Source organism: Kockovaella imperatae (genome assembly GCF_002102565.1).
Source record: "Kockovaella imperatae strain NRRL Y-17943 chromosome Unknown BD324scaffold_31, whole genome shotgun sequence".
NCBI classification, from domain to species: domain Eukaryota; kingdom Fungi; phylum Basidiomycota; class Tremellomycetes; order Tremellales; family Cuniculitremaceae; genus Kockovaella; species Kockovaella imperatae.
The window spans coordinates 1-19,796 of NW_019028971.1; the positions used below are offsets into that span (position 1 = coordinate 1).

At 50.4% G+C, this 19,796-nt stretch overlaps 8 protein-coding genes across 8 annotated transcripts; 4 read left to right on the forward strand and 4 right to left on the reverse strand.

Moving 5' to 3' along the window:
* Positions 1-58: 58 nt before the first annotated feature.
* Positions 59-2,752, reverse strand: BD324DRAFT_684385 (hypothetical protein). Its single transcript, XM_022019217.1, has 11 exons — positions 2,361-2,752; positions 2,198-2,301; positions 2,006-2,129; positions 1,800-1,940; positions 1,398-1,742; positions 1,261-1,326; positions 820-1,187; positions 664-735; positions 519-593; positions 366-452; positions 59-304 (listed from the first exon to the last, which is right to left on the reverse strand). Exons 1-11 carry the CDS (start codon positions 2,446-2,448, stop codon positions 245-247), a joined length of 1,530 nt encoding a protein of 509 aa, XP_021867606.1. The 5' UTR covers positions 2,449-2,752; the 3' UTR covers positions 59-244.
* Positions 2,753-2,813: 61 nt separating this feature from the next.
* Positions 2,814-3,206, reverse strand: BD324DRAFT_640390 (hypothetical protein). Its single transcript, XM_022017345.1, has one exon. It carries the CDS (start codon positions 3,113-3,115, stop codon positions 2,936-2,938), a length of 180 nt encoding a protein of 59 aa, XP_021867607.1. The 5' UTR covers positions 3,116-3,206; the 3' UTR covers positions 2,814-2,935.
* Position 3,207: 1 nt separating this feature from the next.
* On the forward strand, positions 3,208-4,769 carry BD324DRAFT_640393 (optic atrophy 3 protein-domain-containing protein). Its single transcript, XM_022017346.1, has 6 exons — positions 3,208-3,670; positions 3,721-3,767; positions 3,815-3,854; positions 3,910-3,992; positions 4,148-4,369; positions 4,423-4,769. The coding sequence occupies exons 1-6, from the start codon at positions 3,635-3,637 to the stop codon at positions 4,760-4,762; spliced, it is 768 nt and encodes a 255-aa protein (XP_021867608.1). The 5' UTR covers positions 3,208-3,634; the 3' UTR covers positions 4,763-4,769.
* Positions 4,770-5,979: 1,210 nt separating this feature from the next.
* BD324DRAFT_670432 (putative mitogen-activated protein kinase) lies at positions 5,980-8,095 on the forward strand (the record flags this gene model as incomplete). The annotated part of the gene is made up of 11 exons (XM_022018931.1): positions 5,980-6,015; positions 6,064-6,131; positions 6,254-6,383; positions 6,440-6,483; positions 6,530-6,719; positions 6,773-6,887; positions 6,936-7,007; positions 7,055-7,134; positions 7,184-7,262; positions 7,311-7,511; positions 7,561-8,095. The coding sequence occupies 11 exons, from the start codon at positions 5,980-5,982 to the stop codon at positions 7,635-7,637; spliced, it is 1,092 nt and encodes a 363-aa protein (XP_021867609.1). The 3' UTR covers positions 7,638-8,095.
* A 365-nt stretch (positions 8,096-8,460) lies between these two features.
* On the reverse strand, positions 8,461-11,612 carry BD324DRAFT_334253 (P-loop containing nucleoside triphosphate hydrolase protein). Its single transcript, XM_022012519.1, has 13 exons — positions 11,436-11,612; positions 11,232-11,386; positions 10,759-11,169; positions 10,666-10,707; positions 10,526-10,615; positions 10,064-10,475; positions 9,918-10,015; positions 9,657-9,868; positions 9,048-9,601; positions 8,907-8,989; positions 8,806-8,842; positions 8,683-8,742; positions 8,461-8,626 (listed from the first exon to the last, which is right to left on the reverse strand). Exons 1-13 carry the CDS (start codon positions 11,457-11,459, stop codon positions 8,585-8,587), a joined length of 2,220 nt encoding a protein of 739 aa, XP_021867610.1. The 5' UTR covers positions 11,460-11,612; the 3' UTR covers positions 8,461-8,584.
* BD324DRAFT_334323 (adaptin N terminal region-domain-containing protein) lies at positions 11,436-14,556 on the forward strand. The gene is made up of 10 exons (XM_022012520.1): positions 11,436-11,718; positions 11,774-12,045; positions 12,106-12,236; positions 12,293-12,383; positions 12,421-12,985; positions 13,028-13,162; positions 13,201-13,333; positions 13,386-13,669; positions 13,715-14,042; positions 14,094-14,556. The coding sequence occupies exons 1-10, from the start codon at positions 11,671-11,673 to the stop codon at positions 14,516-14,518; spliced, it is 2,412 nt and encodes an 803-aa protein (XP_021867611.1). The 5' UTR covers positions 11,436-11,670; the 3' UTR covers positions 14,519-14,556.
* Positions 14,557-14,874: 318 nt separating this feature from the next.
* On the forward strand, positions 14,875-17,856 carry BD324DRAFT_640417 (hypothetical protein). The gene is made up of 13 exons (XM_022017347.1): positions 14,875-15,295; positions 15,361-15,442; positions 15,502-15,710; positions 15,762-15,842; positions 15,893-16,029; positions 16,075-16,205; positions 16,271-16,365; positions 16,429-16,628; positions 16,678-16,778; positions 16,832-16,887; positions 16,939-16,997; positions 17,054-17,239; positions 17,292-17,856. Exons 1-13 carry the CDS (start codon positions 14,968-14,970, stop codon positions 17,766-17,768), a joined length of 2,142 nt encoding a protein of 713 aa, XP_021867612.1. The 5' UTR covers positions 14,875-14,967; the 3' UTR covers positions 17,769-17,856.
* BD324DRAFT_640419 (hypothetical protein) lies at positions 17,857-19,788 on the reverse strand (the record flags this gene model as incomplete). Its single annotated transcript, XM_022017348.1, has 6 exons — positions 17,857-18,218; positions 18,291-18,782; positions 18,840-19,064; positions 19,112-19,318; positions 19,366-19,491; positions 19,546-19,788. Coding segments are annotated over 6 exons (1,527 nt in total), but the record flags the coding sequence as incomplete, so codon positions are not given.
* Between the last annotated feature and the right edge of the window lie 8 nt (positions 19,789-19,796).

Genomic DNA, 19,796 nt, shown 5'->3' on the forward strand with positions numbered 1-19,796 from the left:
GATTTTGTTGTATTCATTGCATGCACCTGGGCACTCAGCCCATGCATCGGCCCCGGGGAACAAAACCCTTGCAGAATCCACCTGGAGTCTACAGAAGGCATCCGGGGGAGTCGTACATACACAGTACTACGCTATGCGAGCCACTTTTGATGTGGTATTCATTGCTTTCCACAGGACTTCTAGAACCATAGGTTGGAAACTTACAACTGGCCCATGCCATTGATGACCCTTTTGGATTCCAGATTCAAAGTATCATCTCATTCAAGAGATTCTGTAGTAAGTTCCGCATGAAATCCACGTCGAGCTTAAGAAAATAAAGATCAATACTGGGGAATGGGATGTGGCGTGGCAAAATGGTTACTCACAGGGATGGGTCGCCCACTCCATATGGATGAATAGTCCCCTGCTTGACCCTCATCCCATTCTGTCTGCGGTACGACTCTATTGCCCCACTAGGGAAAGTCAACGCGTCAGCGCTGATGGGGCTCTAGGGGGACGAAAGCGTGTGACAAATTTACAATGAGGTGATGATCGTGCCCTAAGAATTCGGCGATGATCTGATAATCTCTTGTAAACGTATCCAGGGGGAAGCACTGAGGTGTGGTATCTATTCAGCGTTGATCCTTAAAAGCTAAGAAAAGATGATGCTCGACTGAGACCCACTTCGACGACTTTACCACCTGGTGGCATCCACAGCTGATGAGTCATTCCATTCCCATGAACACCGAGGTAAATCTACGACCACAAGATCATCAGCAAAAGGCTGCCCTAGCCAGCCAGCTTTGCAAAATACTGTAGCTCTAGAAACGTGTCACTCACATCGGCATCGGAGCTCATTTTGACCTGACTTTTCTTTGACAGTCCTTCCCATTTGACATAATCGATCTTTGCTTTGCCCGTTTCCTCAAAATGGGACAAGACATCCATCAGGGCATTATGCGTCTGCTCTGTAAATTTCCTATTGGAAGATTGTCTCGAGACGTAAAGGATCTTGGGGATCTTCCGAAGCGATTTGCCCAATGACGGACGGAGTAACGCCGGGATCTCTAATGAATTCAATAGCTTGGCTCGAGTCCGCTCGAAGAAGAGATGAGAGAATGGTAGGGATAATGCTGACAAGGCTTGTCGATACCAGCCTTCCACTGGCGGACTATATCGTGCGGCAGCCCATCGGTCTGCAATCACCACTGCAGTGCAACGACCGAGTTAGACCATTTGACACCCACCCAGCTGGCCGGAATCAAGGGGCTGAATACTCACCTCGACGCATTGAGACCCATAGACCTTCCTCTCTCCATTCTTCCCATTCGGCAGCCTCCACGGTAGCTTTAAATAAAGATCACACCATCAGCGACCGCCACTTTCAGATCGGGAAACACTACTCTGCTTCGACTCACTCTTCCCGTAGATATGATTGAACAAGAACGAGTTGATACCGTGAGAATCTCTCCAATCGCTGATCCAAGGTATGACCATTCGATCAAATTCTACTCCATGATGTGCCTTTCCATGTGCCCAAGTATATTCTTCGCTTCTGAATCGGCTGTCAATGGTCGTATTCAGGTACGGCTGTGGCCAGAGTGATTCGCCTAATTCTGGTCGACTTTGGTCGACAATGGGTTCGACGGCAGCTTCGAGCGCTGCCAAAGCTCCCATGAACCCTTCCCCGAAGAGGTGATAGTAGTGTGAGTAACCGGTATATTGACCGTCTTCACCCCATTGCGGATGGTCCACGAGAAGAACTATAGGAGGTCAGAAGGCAATTCGTGGGGATTGACTGAGTAATTCTTTGGACTCACGAGACGACCCTTCCAGACATATCGACTGATTCCTCTCAAACAGCAAGGGCATGTCTTCGAATGGCCTGACTTCCCAGCCGAAGGGACCGGACATCGCCCGGTCTTTGTCCGGCATATCTTCAGGCTTCTCAGCGAACAGATCTGAGGACCGTCTAAGTGAGCATGATACGACAGAGTGTATATATACTGCAGAGGGATGGACTCACAGAATGTGTCTTCGTGGAACCACAGGTTATCAAGCACGAGGAAACCTGGCAGATCTCCTAGCATAATTGTCGGCTCACTTTCCAGCCCAGTGCAGTGTGGCACAATCCTCGACGGACGGTTGGGCTTCATAGGCAAAATGTCAGTCAGTACGGAGGGAGTTTCAAGATGTTTCACTCGTATCGCTCGCTCACCACGGCATACTGCCACTTATCGCTGAGCGTCTCTAGATGTCTCGACCACTTGTCCGTATCTGAAGCGATGAGAGCGAAGAGGGAGAACATGATGATCGCGAGGCCTTGAGCAGCTCTCGTCAGCCCCTTATTGAGGCGACACAGGAACGTCTAGTGCGCTCACCAACAAGCATCAGGACCATCCGTCGGGTTTGAGTAAGCTGAACACCCGTAGTTTGGTTCGCCATCTCGGTCAATGATAGTCGTGGCATGTGGACAGGAAAGTTTGCCCTTTTGGGTGTGGTGTGATTCTTCAGTCTTTTCCGGACACGATGTCAAGAGCGAACCGTGCTCTCTCTGAGCAGCATGTACAGCCCAGCAGCTGTCGATAATCACTCCCGTCTGTTTGTCCCTCAGAAATGGCCGACGCTCAGAGATCCCTTGACGAGTTTCAAAATCGTACACAGTTCAACAAAGGAGGAGGCCGGTGGACTCGGGTGGGAAAGACTCCCTTTGAATGATCCGTTCTTTGTATACCTAAGTACTGTATGTTCACAAGGATGAACTGCATGTCGGACAAACCTAACTGATCGACGCTCCACCCTTTTTACTCTTTGCAGACATGGCGTACAATATTCGCATCTGCTCACCGTACTCCGAAAAGGTAGGTGATCGGGCGACGACGCCACACACATTTGGGCATTTGGGCGCATCTGGGCAGTGTTGTTAATTACATTCCACCGTGAAGTATTAGGCTTTTTACCTCTGCTCCAACTGCCCATAACACTCGGCGTACCATCCGTGAACTGAATACATGGCTAAAAGGGGTGTCTTGGCTACAGCTCCTACAGCACCAATGGATGCAGTTAGTACGCCAGGCAGCAGGATAGCGACCCAACCTAAAAAAAAGTTCATGATGTCTTTGAGAGGAGTGTGCATGGGAGCGAGATCATCACGGGCCAGACGATCCTTCACAGCGCAGGTACAACTTTCAGAGCATGTGGTATCTTCGCATGCATGTCGTCAGGGGGTATAGATCAACTACTACTGCGGAGGAGCCAAGGGCAAGACTGAACGCCCCTGCTGCAGCTGGCTGATGTTCTTTCATCTCCGTAAATACTGAAATGCCAGTTGCGGAGTGTGGAGGACTGAGAATCGGCGTGGGCTGGTATGATAAGCCTGGTCCGAGTTTGCCATTACTTGGCAGGTACGATCCGATGGTGGAGATGTCCTGACAGCTCACCTTATCGACCCGCATCGCATCAAAGTTGCTTCTGCAATGGCCCATACTTTGGATCCATTTGCCGAGGCGGATATTAAAGCGCGTTTGCCGGGGGCTTGTGTCGATTTCGTCACCGCTGCATCCATTTTCAATCTAATGTACATATGAACTGCCCTGGACAACCACGAAACCATACTTGAACGCCAAGTTAGGTATTGATCCTACGCCTCTGCGAGATGGCCTCGGTCAAGATATTCAGCTTGGTCGTGCGGGTGAGTTCGGCGACAGCAGGTCGACAGACAGAGCTGAAGTGCACTGTAAGACCCTCGCGAAACCCATTGCGAATACCATCAAGGCTCAAGCATCAGAGTGAGTCCCTACAAGTATAAGAGACAGAGAGCTGACTTCGTCATCAGGCATGAGTCGTTTAGACGGCTGTGCATTGGTCTGGCTCAGGTGTGGTGGACTACTGCTTGAGCGAAGGTCACACAACCTGATTGACGATTTCTAGCGCATGCACAGGACCGAAGCCAGACTTCGGATGGGTCTGCTCAACGAGTCCGCCCAGAACATCAAGCCATTGAATGATACCAGGTGGGCGGCATAGGAGCGGGAGATGAGCGCCAAGCTGACCACGACATGCTGCTCGTACACCTTCCCTTCATTCGCTCTCACCCTTACACGTTCTGGAACTTGATCCTCCCTGAACCACTTTCTCTCTGCTGCTGCCGTCACGATCTCCTCCCTAGGGCCATTCAAAACGGTGCCACGACCCTCGCCGAATCCTTTCTCTTTCTGGTCGGTGCGGGTCTCGTTGTCGGTGAATCATGGCGATCCTCACGGAAAGAAGGTAAACGGCGAGACGACGTCTCGGACCGGTTAGAAAGGCTAGAAGCGGATCTAGGGAGTATCAAAGGCTTGATAGAAGATGACGGGAAATGGAGTAAAACACTGGACGATATGAGAGAGAGGTGAGGACAGCTCTTTCTCGGTGGGTAGTGCTGATTTGCATTTACCACACAAGAAATGAGAATATCCAACGTATATTGGAGACTGTCGTTTCCAACGGATTAAAAGCTGGATGGATGTCATTAGGTCATCAGGATGGGATCGGAGACGTATTACCATTGATGACTGTTCAAAGGGGTTCAGAACAGGCTCTGCCGGGGCCAGATGGGATGTCCGCGTTGAGGATATCTACGCCTTGGCAGGCGACCGATGAGGGCGGGACGACCGGCCTAGGGGACAATAGCAGCAGACATGATAGCAGCATCAGTCCTGGTAGTAGTGTTGGCATCAGCGTCAGCGACGGTCGTATCGCTGCAAGCTCCTCATTAGATGGTAGTCAAGCTAATGAAAGGTGAGGTGCCACATCTTCGCAGAGTTGGTCGTGTTTCGTCCTGCAAATGAGCTTGGCCATCCAGCAATGACAGACCATTGTGGCATATACATGGGAGCGGCTCCATCGGCACTCGATGATACGGATCATCTTTGTATAGAGGAGAAGGCGACTGCGGCTTCTCCGAGTCTCCGCGTGTGCTGCTGCCCTGCCATTGCATAGGTATGCATTCCAGCTGATCCTCCCCGGCGATTCCCGCCTCACGGGGAATCCTGGGAAACGTTCTGGACCTTGTGAGGGGACAGGGGGGACAGGGGGGGGAGTTTTGCTGGAATTTGCATTCTTTCCATTAGAAATATGACAAGGTTAATTCGGGGGGGGGGTGGAAGTATTAGCATTTTCTGGCAAAGTATTATGATTCCCATTTTATGCTTCCGTGGAGAAAAAAGGTTTTCGAGTGCCACATTGAGTGAAAACTCCGCAGCCGGGAACGGTAAGGGCTTGTGTGGGTGTGTGTGGGCTGGGGGCGCAAGACCCGCAGAAAGCTGCTTCCTCCCAGGGCCCGCGTGTTTCTTTACGTTTTTACTTACGCTGCCTGGGTGTGTAGCTGATCATAAGCTCCCCTCTCTCTTCTCATTTCTCACCGAGCCGTCAACTCAGTCATCGTTGCTCTGTGTCTCTCTCTCTTATCAACCTTGTGTCCTTCTCTGCGCGCCATCTCTGGGAAACCGGACAGCTGCTAGCTAGATCAGACAGTGGAGACATCCAGGCATTCGTGTGTTATCTGGAGCATACGCCGCGGTTCTATAAAACAGCGTCATCCTTCGTGCAACCCAGCAACGATCGATTTCAATAAAATCCAACACACAGATTCTATTGGTGTCGAGACACAAGCTAGAGTCAAAGGCAGAATAGATCACATCGAGAGAGGTCATCCTACCAGTACACGTCATCTGTGAGTCTTTCCAGTTCTCTACCTTGTCGTCGCAGAATCACAGGATGGAAAGGGAAACGGAGGAGAAAAAAGGCGTTGCACATTCTCTTGTCGAACTTCCTCAAACGCTGACACTATATCCTGCTTTGTCGACCTTCGCTTTTGATTCCTTCTGGCGACACCTTACCTCTTCATCCCTTTATCAACCTGTGCTTCTTTGGCCTCTTCTTCGCCCCCACGTTGTTGCTGCCTCTGCTGCGTCTTCATTTCCTGCTCGCACAGTCCCCTTTGGCCGACCTTCTTATACCATGGCCGACTTCGTCAAACTGTCCATCTTCGGGACAGTGAGTGTCTCGAGTCGTGATTTGGACGTTGCTCACGCGTCTTCACAGGTCTTTGAGGTCACCACGCGATATGTAGACCTTCAACCGGTGGGCATGGGAGCTTTCGGATTGGTTTGGTGGGTTCTCGATTGGAGACTACGAGTGTCGAAATCGGCTGTGCTGACATGGCCGTCTCCGTCCCTCCCCATCCTTCATTTACTCGCCTCTGCCTCTCTATGTTGCTCCGTCTCGCTCGCAGCTCCGCCAAGGACCAGCTCTCTGGAACATCGGTTGCCGTGAAGAAAATTATGAAGCCCTTTTCCACACCCGTGCTTAGTAAACGGACGTACCGAGAGCTCAAGCTGCTAAAGCATCTTAAACACGAGAACGTGAGTGGTTTTGCGGCTCGCTATACTTGCAGAGCTCTCGTTGACCCTGCGTGTAGATCATATCACTCAGCGATATCTTCATCTCCCCGTTGGAGGACATGTGAGCTTCTCCGTTCTCCGCTTTGGCTCAAGCTCACAACGTCTAGTTATTTTGTCACTGAACTGTTGGGAACCGATCTCCATCGTCTACTCACCTCCCGACCCCTTGAAAAGCAATTCATCCAGTACTTCCTGTATCAGATCCTGAGAGGATTAAAATACGTTCACTCGGCGGGTGTCATCCATCGAGATCTGAAGCCGTCCAATATTCTGGTCAACGAGAACTGCGATTTGAAGGTGAGCCGCTCAGTTCTTTCTTGCCGTTTGGTCTCGACTCACAAGTCATCTAGATCTGTGACTTTGGTCTTGCTCGTATTCAAGACCCTCAAATGACAGGATACGTGTCTACTCGATACTACCGTGCGCCTGAGATCATGTTGACATGGCAAAAGTATGATGTTGCGGGTGGGTCACATTGCCTTTTCCACGCACACACTTGCTGACGCTGCGCAGTGGACATCTGGAGCACAGGATGTATCTTCGCTGAGATGCTGGAGGGAAAACCACTATTCCCTGGAAAGGACCGTAAGTGGCTTTGCCCGGCATCGTCGATCAAGCTGATGATGGTCTAGACGTGAACCAGTTCTCTATTATCACAGAGCTCCTCGGAACCCCGCCAGACGACGTAATCAAGACTATTGCCAGTGAAAACGTGGGGGACATCGTCGCTATTCTAAGCGTTTCTGACCCCTCTCTTCTAGACACTTCGATTCGTTCAGAGCTTGCCGAAACGTGAAAAAGTGCCATTCGCCACCAAATTCGCCAATGCGGATCCTTTGTGTAAGTGGTCATTCAAACGACCAGCATTCAGTGCTTACACTACGCTAGCCCTCGATTTGCTGGAGAAGATGCTGGTATTCGACCCGCGCACCCGTATCTCCGCGGCGGAAGGCTTGGCTCACGAGTACCTTGCACCATACCACGACCCGACAGACGAGCCGGTCGCCGCTGAAGTCTTTGACTGGAGTTTCAATGACGCCGACCTGCCAGTAGACACATGGAAGGTCATGATGTACAGTGAAATCTTGGGTAAGTCAGGTGTCGTTGCTGTCATGCGATCGGCTCACACCCTCTGCAGACTTCCACAACCTCGGAGATATCACTCAGAACGAAGCCGAGGGACCGATCACCGGAGAAGTAGCACCGACATCATGAGTTTTGGATTCGACTTGATCTCTGGGCTGCTCTCCTCTCTGGGCTACGATGGACATTCTCTCTCTCTCTCTCTTCACCGACCCTTATTTTCATTCAATCGTCCGTTTCCCCTCTTCTCATGTTCTTCATTTATCCTCTTGCAACGACATGCTTCGTCCCCTACCTACCAACGCCATGCACCTTACGCCGTTTCCTCTCAAGGCCCTGCTGTCCCGTGATTTCCGGCTTCATTGGCTGTTTTGTTTCTCTCTTTTATTCTTCATCAACCTTGCCCTACACTTCTCGTGCCCTAATCAAACAGGGCCGTGGAGTTCCGAAGGGAGCAAGTGATTCAAATTTTCCCCTCTTAATTATCCTCTCCCAACACTCGACTTCCAGCCTATAGACATACTTTATCTTCCCCTTTCTTGTTCTTCTACATCGACGTTACGGGGGCCAGAGCTGAGAATGACATGCTGGAGGATTTGAAGAGCCGAACCAACCCAGGAGGAGTCAAACAGAAACAAGCACACAGCCATTGGGTGCATGTAGATGAAGAAGAAGACTTGCTACCCCGTGGTATGTATGAATACACGCGCATACTTGCATGAATCGTTTCACCTCTGCACGCGTGCAAGCGCGACACAGCGCGACTCGCTTAGGCTGGATGCATGCTTTCTCCTTAGAGATAGCGGTACAAATCAGGCACTCTCCCCTGAGTTGGGACCCCAAATGTGCTGTTGACTTTCAGCATGAGAGAAGTATGTTGAGAGTGGATCAAAGTCCAGAGACTGATTGAGAGGTGCGATGGGCCTTCCTGTGTGTGACTTCTGACGGTAAATCATTGGAAAGGAATGAACATGCATGATTTTAATAGCCCGTAAACCCCATCGGATTCCCTACGATTTGAGCGCCATTTTCTCAGCGTCAAGCTTGTACCTGGGCGGGCAAGCCGCATTGTCGTCTGATCAAGGTCGAGTCTTGGCCCTGATATTGTCCAGTATAAGTTCCTGGAAACAATGTTAGCTGCGAATCACACGAAGGAACACTGTCAAGGAGAACGCACTTTGTAGCTTGTCACGTCGCCCATGTACTTGGTGACTTTGCCCTCGGCACATACCCAGAGCTGAAAGGCAACGGTGAGCAATAGTCTATCAGCGTTTTTTTTTTTTGGTCATGGCTCATTCACCTGATTCGAGGTATTGGTGATGAATCGCTCGTCGTGACTGGACATTATGAATTCAGCCTGAGCCCCGATGAAGAGAAAAACGAGTGCCGTCACGATCTCACCTGATACTGATGACACCTCCCTTGTATACTTTGATGGCTTCGATAAGCGCATCCATCCCCTCAATATCCAAATGATTGGATGGCTAGATGGAGAATCAGCCCCTGTGCTGGAGAAACGGACGGGGCCGCATCGGGACCTACCTCATCTAACAACAAGATGTGAGGTCTAAGCATACTGAGAACGGCAAAGGCCACTCTACTCTTCTGACCTCCAGATAACGTTCCAATCTTTTGGAGACCCGTCAAACCAGTGATTCCGAATGAACCGAGGTGAGATCTATACTCCTGCTCAACTTTACCAGGGAATCGATTTTGCAAGAATCCGACTGGCGTGGCGTTGAGATCCAATTGATCAATGTGATGCTGGGTAAAGTAGGCGATACGACATCGATTGTTGTGATTCGCCGTTCCGTTCAAAGGCTGAACAGATCCAATGAGCAACTTGATGAGAGTCGATTTTCCAGCTCCGTTCGGTCCGATAATGGCTATCCGAGAATCCAAATTGATATCGATATTGACGTTGCGGAGAATAATCTTCTCCTTGGTGTATCCGAAAGTCGCTTCGTCCAATTGCAGCAGTGGCGGTGAAAGCTTCTCAGGGTCAGGGAACTTGAAGCTTTCTGAGTCATCCTCCTCCGGTGGCTCAAGAACTGGAAGTTTTTCAAGAATCTTGATACGGGACTGAGCTTGGGGAGCTAGGGGGCATGTGTCAGCAGGAACCCGGTTCCCCGGTTTAAAAAACAACCGCACCTCGGTTGGCATTGTACCTCCATCGATCAATATACGCCTGAAGATGTTGACGATACTGCATCTGGGATTCATACTCCTTCCGTTGGTTCTTCGCTCGCTCCGTTTTGGTTGCGTAAAACTGAGTAAAGTTGCCCTTGAAGTAATCGAGTCGTTGCGAGTGTTGATGAATGATATCGGTAGCGACGTGATCGAGGAAAGCTCGATCGTGAGACCTATGACGACAAGTCAGCAATCGTCAGGACGAGCGAAGCGTCGACTCACACGACGAGCAGTGTACTTGGCCAGGTCTGGAGATAGTCTTCAAGCCATGCAATAGCATTGAGATCCAACATGTTGGACGGCTCATCCAACATGAGCAGCTGCAACAATCGTCAGCAATGGCTCTACACTGTGATGAGATCACTCGCGTCAGGCTTGACAAACAAGGCTCTCGCAAGTGCCAATCGCATTCTCCAACCACCACTGAAGCTCCTCGTCGGAAGCTTCTGGTCGGCATCCGAGAACCCTAGACCAGCCAACAGTAATCCAGCTCGAGCAGGACCAGTCTCAGCTTCGATATCCACAAGCTTCTTCTGCACTTCGCCGAGCCGGAGAGACAGCTCATCCTTTTCTGCGTCCTTGGTTTTGGTATCTGCTGCAGCTGCTTCAACAGCATCTGCACCGTCGCCATTGGGTTGCATGACTGGTCTTTTCTCCAAGGCTTCGAGTTGTGCGTTGAGCTCAGCCTCTTCTTGCGTCAATTTGTGTCGCCAGACATCGGCTTGAAGCACAGAGTCGAGTGCAGAGGTATCGTCTCCAACGATTTCTTGCTCGACATACCTGGATCTTGTCAGCTATGCCAACGAACTCCAGATGGTTGAGGAGCTCACAGTACCGAAATATGCGTCGGGATCGGAACCTCTCTTAGTGCCATGTGCCTTAGGAGAGTCGATTTTCCAACACCGTTTCGTCCGATCAATCTGGGTGGTAAATTAGCCATGACAACGCCAATGCTGAAGAGATGACTAACCCGTAACGTCTGCCGTAAGCCATGGTGAGGTTCGCTCCAGACCTGCATCATAGTGTCAGCCTTTGACATCTTTCCGCCGGCCATATCACTCACAAAATTTTGTTCGACGCAAATGACACATCGATATTTGACAGCTGAATATCCTTCGATTTTCCCTTGGCAGCGCCTGTCAAGTCGAGCGGGTTGACCTTCATAAACATTTCCTCGTAGGTCTGTTGTTTCTTCTGCATGTCGATGAGCTTTGAGCCTTGATACAGGTCCCGCTTGGATCGTTTCTCAATCTTAGCCTTGAGTTTGGCTTCGGCTTTGGCCAATTTCGCCAGATCCACTCGGGAAGCTTGACCTTTTGTATTGGACTCGAGATCGACAGCACCCGTCATAGCGATTGTCGCAGACATTTTCTGAGTCCTCATTTCGATGGCTTTGTCCAAACGGGCAACCGCAGTGGATTTACGAACTCTTTTATGTGATTGCGATTCGAGGTAGGTCACCAGGCGGGCCATACTAGGGTCGGAGCAAAATGAGTCAAGCTATGACATGATATTGTTCAGAACCAGAGCACTCACAATGACTCCAGAGCTTTCGAGTCTGAGGTCGAAGGCCCACCTTGCAGCATACCTCTAGTCATATCGAGAATGTCCTCCACTTCTTCATCTTCATCATCGACTAGTCCGGCGATGTAGGAAACGACCACATCGTCGGTTCGGGGGAATGTCCGGCGCTGAGTGGCCACATATCAGCACTGATTCTTTCGGTATCAAGTGACTCACGATGTCCGTCGCGACCTGTGCCATGATGTTTGCTACCTCCTTATGGTCCAAAGCAAGAGTGCAAGAACAGTCAGAGTGACAAATGAGAAGCGAATTTGGGTATTTCGTGGTCTAGCCATATTTCTTTCGGATCCGAGAATTCAAGCTGGACGATGATTAGACGTCACGGGCGTCTTCAACCGGCACCTCAGTCGTTGAAAGTGCTCATCTGGAGCCTGAGGTCGCTGGAAGCAAGATGGCGGCCCTATCCAGGCTTCAAGCCCGGATAAAGGAGAATTTTCACGTGAGTTGGCCCTCTACATTTCCTCTTGAGCTGCTGAGATCAAATCTTGAATCAGGAGACGACCCGTGATATCTCCCTCCTCACAACTGGATCCACGTCGTCCTCCGCCAAGTACTTTGATACAGCTACGTCTGATGAGAAGATCAAAGAGATCTCCAAGCTGTTGGATAGCCGGATCGAACAAGAGAAGCTGGAGGGTATGAAGAGGATCATTGCAGGAATGAGCAAAGGCAGAGACATGGAGAGCTTCTTTGCTGTTGTGGTGAAGAATGTGGGGTCGACAAGTATAGAGATCAAGAAGTTGGTCTACATCTACCTCTTGAGATTGTGAGTCCGAGAGAAACAATCGAAGGAAGCCGTCTTGGCTGAGCTGCGTCGCGTACTTAGTGCATCGACCAATTCGGATCTCTTGCTCTTATCGATCAATACGTTTCAGAAGGATCTCTCAGACTCGTCACCATTGATCAGGTCCATGTCATTGCGTGTCTTGACGTCCATTCGTGTTCCGGTCATTCAAGGTCAGTTTGCAGCCGCGGTCGAAGCTGCGGTCGAAGCTCAAGCTGACCTTGATTAGGTATCGTCATGCTCGGTTTGAAAAAGTTAGTCAATGATCGAAATCCCTGGGTCCGAAAGACAGTCGCAGGCGGTCTAGCGAAAGTTTACAGGTGAGATGAGAGTCGAGGACCAGCTTATCAGATGTAGCATCGATCCGAGCTCTCTAAATCAACTCATTCCTCTCCTTCAATCTCTCCTGTCTTCTCACTCTCCCCTGACTCTCGGTGCCACGCTCAATGCCTTTCTGGTAATATGTCCTGATCAACTGGATCTCTTACATCCTTATTATCGGCATATATGCCGTCTCCTGGTTGACGCCGATGAATGGGGACAGGTGGTGGCTTTACAACTTCTGACACGATACGCGAGAACCATGTTGGAGAAGCCAGAGGGAGCGGGCTCGACTCCTCCACCTCGAGCTCAATCCTCCACAAAAGCCGACCCGAAGCAGGACGAGAGCGACGATGAGTTTGCAGGCATCGACTTGGACCTTGCTATGCTCCTACACTGTTCGAAGCCATTATTCCAGTCCCGAAATCCCGCCGTCGTCCTAGGTACAGCTATCATGTACTATCATCTCGCACCTTCCGGCCACGCGTCAATCGGGCAAGAGAACCTCGTTTCACCACTACTCAAACTCGCCTCGACTGCAGAGGATGAATCGGCTTTGATGGCCTGGCAGGTCATTGGCGCTATAGTGGAGGAGCGACCGGTGAGTCGAATGACAACTGAGTCGTGGCTGATCCATTGTTAGTGGCTATTTGCCGATCGGTTCAGCTCATTCTTCCTGCATTCATCCGAGTCGAGCCAAGTGCAGATCGCCAAATTGAAAGCATTGGCGACTCTAGTCTCTGCTACAAACGTCAAGGCCTTTTTGAGGGAATGCAAGGTAAGTAACAGATCGACAGTCTTATCTCATACAGCCAGCAATACACCCGGTTCCCAAACGACCAAGTCGCTGAAGAGGCTGTCCGTGCGATCGGTCACGGCATCCAAACACAACAAGAAGCTAAGACAGCAGGACTGAACCTTCTCATGAAGCTGTTGAAGTCACCACGAGGTGAGTCTGCTCAATATACGGCGGCCAGAGGAGGTGGCTAATCTCACCGTAGACGCCCTTGTCGCACAGGCCGTCATTGCTCTGAAATCCGTCATTCTAGCCTTGCCCGCCAGTACATTTTCCACAGAAACAGGCACCAATCCTCGGCGACTCGTAGCGCGTCTGGCCAAAGGACTTGATGCGATCACTCACGCTCGAGCGCGTGCCAGCGTTTTCTGGCTCGTTGGTCAATTTGCAGCTTCTGAGGAGACTGCAGAGGGCGGTCTTGGCTGGGACGGTGTAGCACCTTGGGTACCGGACGTACTACGTAAAGGGGTCAAGGGCTTTACCGAAGAAGTGAGCTTCAGCCCTTTAGACCGACTCGAGCTCACGATCTGACAGTCTGAAATTGTCAAATTGCAAATCCTAACGCTCGCCGCCAAAGTCCTCGCTCTCTGCCCCTCGACGGCAAAGTTGCAGCTATTGAGTCAATACCTCTTCATGCTGGCTCGCTACGACGCAAGCTATGATGTCCGAGATCGCTCGAGATTTCTGCATGCTTTGCTTCGTGGTGTGAGGGCGGAACAAAAGTCTTTGAAGGCGGAATCGAGCACCGATGAATCAGAAGAGGACGAGGATGATGACCTTGGCGGTGTCATCTTGCGTCGAGAGCAGGTCAGGTTGGTCTTATTGGACAGACCGAATACTGCAAAGGAGGTATCTGCCGCGGGTGAGCATCTCGTGCCTTGAGAAGCGATTCCGAGGCTGACCTCAATTGCAGGCACGAGCGAATATGAAGTCGGGTCCATGTCCCGTATCATCCACAAGAAGCTCTCCGGCTATGAGCCTGTACCAGAGTGGACGGACGATCCGACTGATTATTCTCTCCGGGAATCGCAAGTTGAACACAACAAACCTGTACCATCTAGCTTTGCGAATCACCCACCTACACCCGTACAGCCCGCTGCGAATCACAAGGAGGTGTCTGGTGGGGCTCAGCCTCCACCTGTACCTATCCCTCAACATCTCTCTTCATCCTTTGCCTCTATCACGCGATCAAGCACGAATTCTTCGCCGTCTGGGTCACTCCCGATGCATACGAGTACTCGAGGTGCAAAATTCAAGGATCTAGACAAGTTCCTCGATAGTGAGAGTGAGACGGAGGAGGACGAAGACGAGGACAATGATAGTGAGGATGATAGGTGAGGCAAAACTTGAGAAACGCATCGCGTTCGATAGGCTGAAACGTGCTGTCTAGCGATACATCACGGCACGCTCCTGTCACGGCTCCGCCGCGCAGTGCGATCGTACCGGAGTACGATGAGAGTGCTGATGAAACGGATGAGGAGGAAGAGGAGGAATTAGAGTCGTCAAGTGACGATGAACTATCTCACACGGCGGAGACTCGTCCCTTGTGGGGTCAGACATGATAAAAGAATGCATCGTCTGATTTTGAAATGTCGTCTTGGCAAAGTGGATCGTGAAGCAGATGCAGCATGAGATGACCGATAGACCGAAAAGTGATTTACCGGGTCAGATTTCGGAAGCGAAGGCGATTTTCTCATTCCTCGATATATACACTCAATTCCATCCTTCATTTTTTTGGCATAGCACCGGCTGCAATCCTCTAGTAGGGATGAATGACAAGCTGAGTCATGTCGTCGTCTCCGCCTCACGATGAACGGTCAACACCACCACGCTTGGATACCAATCTCCCCCATCGGCTCACCAATGACTCTCGTGGGTACTCTGAAAAGCAGCTGCCTTCGTCCGCCGCGACCACCGCTACGAACCATCGATCTTTGAGAGACCCTTTGCACATTGGAAAGGATCTTATACATCGGCGGAGAGCGATTCTATCGGAGGGAGTCCACAAGAAGAAGATTGTAAAGTTACCGTGGTTGCGAAAACCTAGAGAAGGGAACGATGGGAAATGGTTAAGGGAAGAGGATGAAGCGACGGAATGGTTGAGCTTGTTCTATGGCAAGTCTTTCATGATCTCCATTGATCCAGGCGTTCTGATGTCGGACCTTCCCCCCCCCCCAAAGATCTTGTTGTCGTTGCTGTTCTCACCGTCTTCTCTTCCACGCACGAAATCAGGACACCAGATGCCATCAGTGTTTTCCTCTCGTGAGTTTTGGACAAGTGTCGCGGGCATGCCTCTAGCGCTGACGAGCACCTCTCAATAGGTACTTTGTGATTATTCACTGGGTGTGGACCTCCCAGACGACCTATGATATCCAATATCAAGCGGACGATATCTATCATCGTTTCGTCAAATCACTCCAGATTGCCGTCTTCGTTTACATCGGGTCAGGGAGTGGGAAATGGAATCCAGGATCCATTCAGGATCCAAGCTCTATGCCGGGGATATCGAATGAGGAGTCTATCGCTCATTGTGAGTCAGCTCCGGTCATGGGTTCACTCGTTCTGACTTTCGTCAAATTAGCTCAAGCTCTGGAAAGCTTCACAACCGTAGGCAGTGCGTACGCTGCGTCTAGATTCCTCATGTGTGTCCAGTACTTGGTCTGTGAGTCACAGTGATTGTGTATGTTGAGCCCTGTTTGCTAAACTGTCCAGGCTGGCTGTTAGGCCGTCGATTGAGAAGGCCACTGGCTTCGGTCTACATCTCCATAGGGACGTTCTTTGCATCTTGCATATTGATTGTGGCAGCTGTGACCCTCCCTTCAACATCACCATCGCATGTGAAAGCGAAAGTGAGCAAGGGGATCCGTCAACTTTGAACTCATCACCCGTGCCAGATCTGTCTGCTGTACGCTTCCATCCTACTGGAGCTGCTGTCCATTCGGGTCAAGATCTATCTCAAGCAGCACGGAAACATTGACAGTGGAAATGTTGCTGAGAGATACGGTGCTTTTACCTTGATCATCTTGTAAGGTGACGAGTGTACACACTCGTCTTTCTGAGATCAACCGAGAGATGCTGACTTGAGCTCAGAGGTGAAGGTTTCATATCGATCATTCGCGCCATGAACGATACGATCACGAGCATCAGTGCAAAGGTCTCCGTCACTTATGCTCAATTGGTACTGGGTGAGCCAGGCACAATTTGTTTTTTGTCCACGATATACACTATGGTGCTGATATACTCCACAGCCATCTTCATCCTCGTCATGCTTTGGCACATCCTGTTTGGTCGATTCGACAAGTCCGACAAGGTATCGCCCGTTCGAGCGCTACTATGGGAAGGTGTTCATTTCCCGCTTCACTTTGCCCTGTTATTGCTGCTGGCAGCGATGGTCAATACTGTCATCGACTTGTCAGTGTACAACGGCGTCCAAGCAGTTATCAATTCGGTGGGTACGAGTGGAACTGCTCAAATGTCTAAGGTTGACCATGATCTAGTACCTAGACGTCACGAGCTACATTGCGAATGGTACGGAAGTCCCGGAATCTCTCCAAACGTACACCGAAAGTCTCCTCGGTCGACTTCCCCTTGAGCCGCCGTAAGTTCTTTTTGAACCCCCCCTACGCGATACTGGGATTCACCTTGAGGCAGGTATGAAACACATTATCATATTTTGATGAACCTTTCAGAGAGTCAAGATCCAGCCAGTGAGTCTCTTTAAAGCCTTTGTGTGAGGCGGACTTGATCGTATTCCTCAGTTGACGGCACAATCCTGAGCGATCAATACTTTGGACAGATCGTTGTTGTGACGTTTGAGGTGGGTAGCCTTCACTGGACGATCACTCGGAACAGTATCTAACCTATCACCTCCAGAGCTACGGGGTGGAACCCTCCGAAGAGGCAGAAGACACTTACAATCAGCTCTACTCCCTCAACACTAGCCATACTGGACCGGATCTGATTGAACGTCAGCAGGAGAGTGCGGATCTCGTCATCAATCTGTCAACGATCATCGCCGAAGCTTCCCTGAGTGGTATTACCTGGTTGTTCCCATCAGCAGTAAGCCTGGACATCACGGATCCATTTTTTGATCGCTGATCTTGCGTCCAAGGGCATCGTACTGATATGTGCAACGATCCGATCGACCCTGTGGTACAGATTCGAAGGCATCGGACACTGGATTGTTCACTCTCTACAGTTTGGCACTGGAGTCATCTTGTGTCTCATGACACTGTTGGACATTGGCCCTGAGACTATCAATGTAACTGCGGATGACATATTGGCCGGTACAGCCCCCATATATCAGCTATTAGGGACTCAGACACCATTAATCATCATCGCCGCCGCGTTCTTCATACAGACCTTCGTGACCTTGTTCATACTGGACATCGTGAATCGACTGAAGGGCGGAGTGTTTGATCAGAGGACCAGGACACAGCGAGAAGAGGATGCGGAGGGGGAAGGGGAGGGGGAAGGGGAGGGAGGAGAGCGGGAGCATCACGAGCGACATGATGCAACTCATTTGAATGGTGCCTCGGGGACACATGATAATTCAGGGGAGGACATTGAGCGCGTCAAGTTGGCTTAGGATGGCCAGGGTAGATAGAACGATTTCTGATGACTTTTCACGATCTGGACATTGGTATTGCGTGTCATCTGTAATGCATTATGCAGTGCTGCATGCTTCGCACTAGCTCGTCGCTTGAGCCCCTAGTCGGAATATAAACATGCGTAATGTGGAAATCTGTATGAATCGTGCCGTGGACCCGCCCGCATCTACACGGGAAATCGTCCATGGCCAGGCCTAATGACCCAACTTTTCTTTGAGGTATTGAACGACATCTGTCATTTTCACTTCCTCTCCCTTGACATCCCCATCTCCAGACTTGTTGGCTTCTTTGCCCAGTTGCGCCTTGATACGTACTGTACCTGCTGCCAATTCTTTCGGCGCAAGGATAGCCACGAAGGGGATCTGCTCTGAATCGACCAAGGATAATTGAGCTCGATCTTTCGCATTGACTTTAAACATGTATTCGGCCTGATGACGAGCGGACGCTCGCAGATCAGCAATCACGCACCAGGACTATGCAAACGACCAGATCGGACCTACCTTGATGCCGTTATCCCTCAATGTCTTGGCGAGAGCCATTCTCTCTTTTAGCAATCCCTCTTTCCCAAAGTTCATGACGAATACTTCCGTTTCTTTCCCTCTCAGCTTCTCTTCTTTTCCTCTTCGTTTCGATTCCAGGATACTGTAGACCCGCTCTACACCTATACTGACACCTACACAGGGTACAGGGTCTGTCTTGCCACTTCCGGCAGATTGAGCAAACATGCCGACAAGATTATCGTATCGACCTCCTCCGGCGATCGAACCGACGCCGACGGCTGTCTCGTCCACCGCGTCCTCCTCAGCACCCTGAGCCTTGGTAGATTTGGGCTTCTTCGCAGGTGTTTTCGATGTCGAGGATGTAATTGAGTCGGTGGGTGGGACTGATGGGATGGGAGACACAGATGGAGGAGCTGAACCCTCGGTGATGGCTTCGTAGATAATGCCGGTATAGTAGTCGAGTCCACGAGCAAGAGACATGTCAAAGCTCATCTATGTAGCAGAATAGTTAGCGATGGATCGGTTGGACAACAGAATGAACCCTCTTACCTTGTTGTACACACCCAAAATCTCAAGATACTCAAACAGTATCCGCATGTCCTGCAGACCCTCTTTCGCCGATTTGACGCCTGTCAACCCCTCGTCCTTTTCAAGTTTCTCCAAAAGGTCATATCCTGGTCCTTTCAACCCGACATATTCTCCTATCTTGTCTGCTACTTTCCCGTCCAAGCCCTTTTCTTCAGTCATCTCCTTACGAACTTCACTCCATGGTGCCTTCATTGACGATGAGCGAAAATTAAAGGTAGACAATTCTCCCTCACCTTGTCAAGCTTGTCAACTGCACTGGATATACTCCTCGTCTTGTCTGCCGGCACACCGGCAAGCTCGAATATCCCATCCAGAATTTTTCGGTGATTAATCTTGACGGTGTATTCGCCGATTTCCAAAGCAGTAAGACATTCACAGACGATGGCGAGGATTTCAGCATCTGGCACCATGGGGTCGGATGGGCCAGCGATGTCGAAATCCTACAAAAGGTGAGCTGATTCCTATGTGCTCTTGACAGCGAGCTCACGCATTGGTAAAACTCTCTCATTCTTCCTTTGGACATGACGGGTTGATCTCGACGGTAGACTTTAGCAATGTGATATCGTTTCATCGATTGGATCCCATTCATCGCGAGGTATCTTGCAAAGGGCACCTGATTTGTCAAGTGAGCTGGACGCTACAGTGTAAAGGAGTCTGCGAAAATCACCGTCAAATCGTACCTCAAACTGCAGAGCTCTCCTCCTTGATCTTGCAGATCGTAAATCAGTTTCGAATCCTCTCCGTATTTTCCCGCCAGAATCTCTCTCAGCTCAAAGACCGGTGTGTCGATAGTACTGCCGCCATATTTCACAAAGATACCTTCAAGCGTGTTGAAGATCTTCTTCCTCAAAAGCGCAGCTTCGGGTTTGTGATCTATCGTACCCTTTGGTGTCTTGAGTACGAAACCTTGTCCTTGGC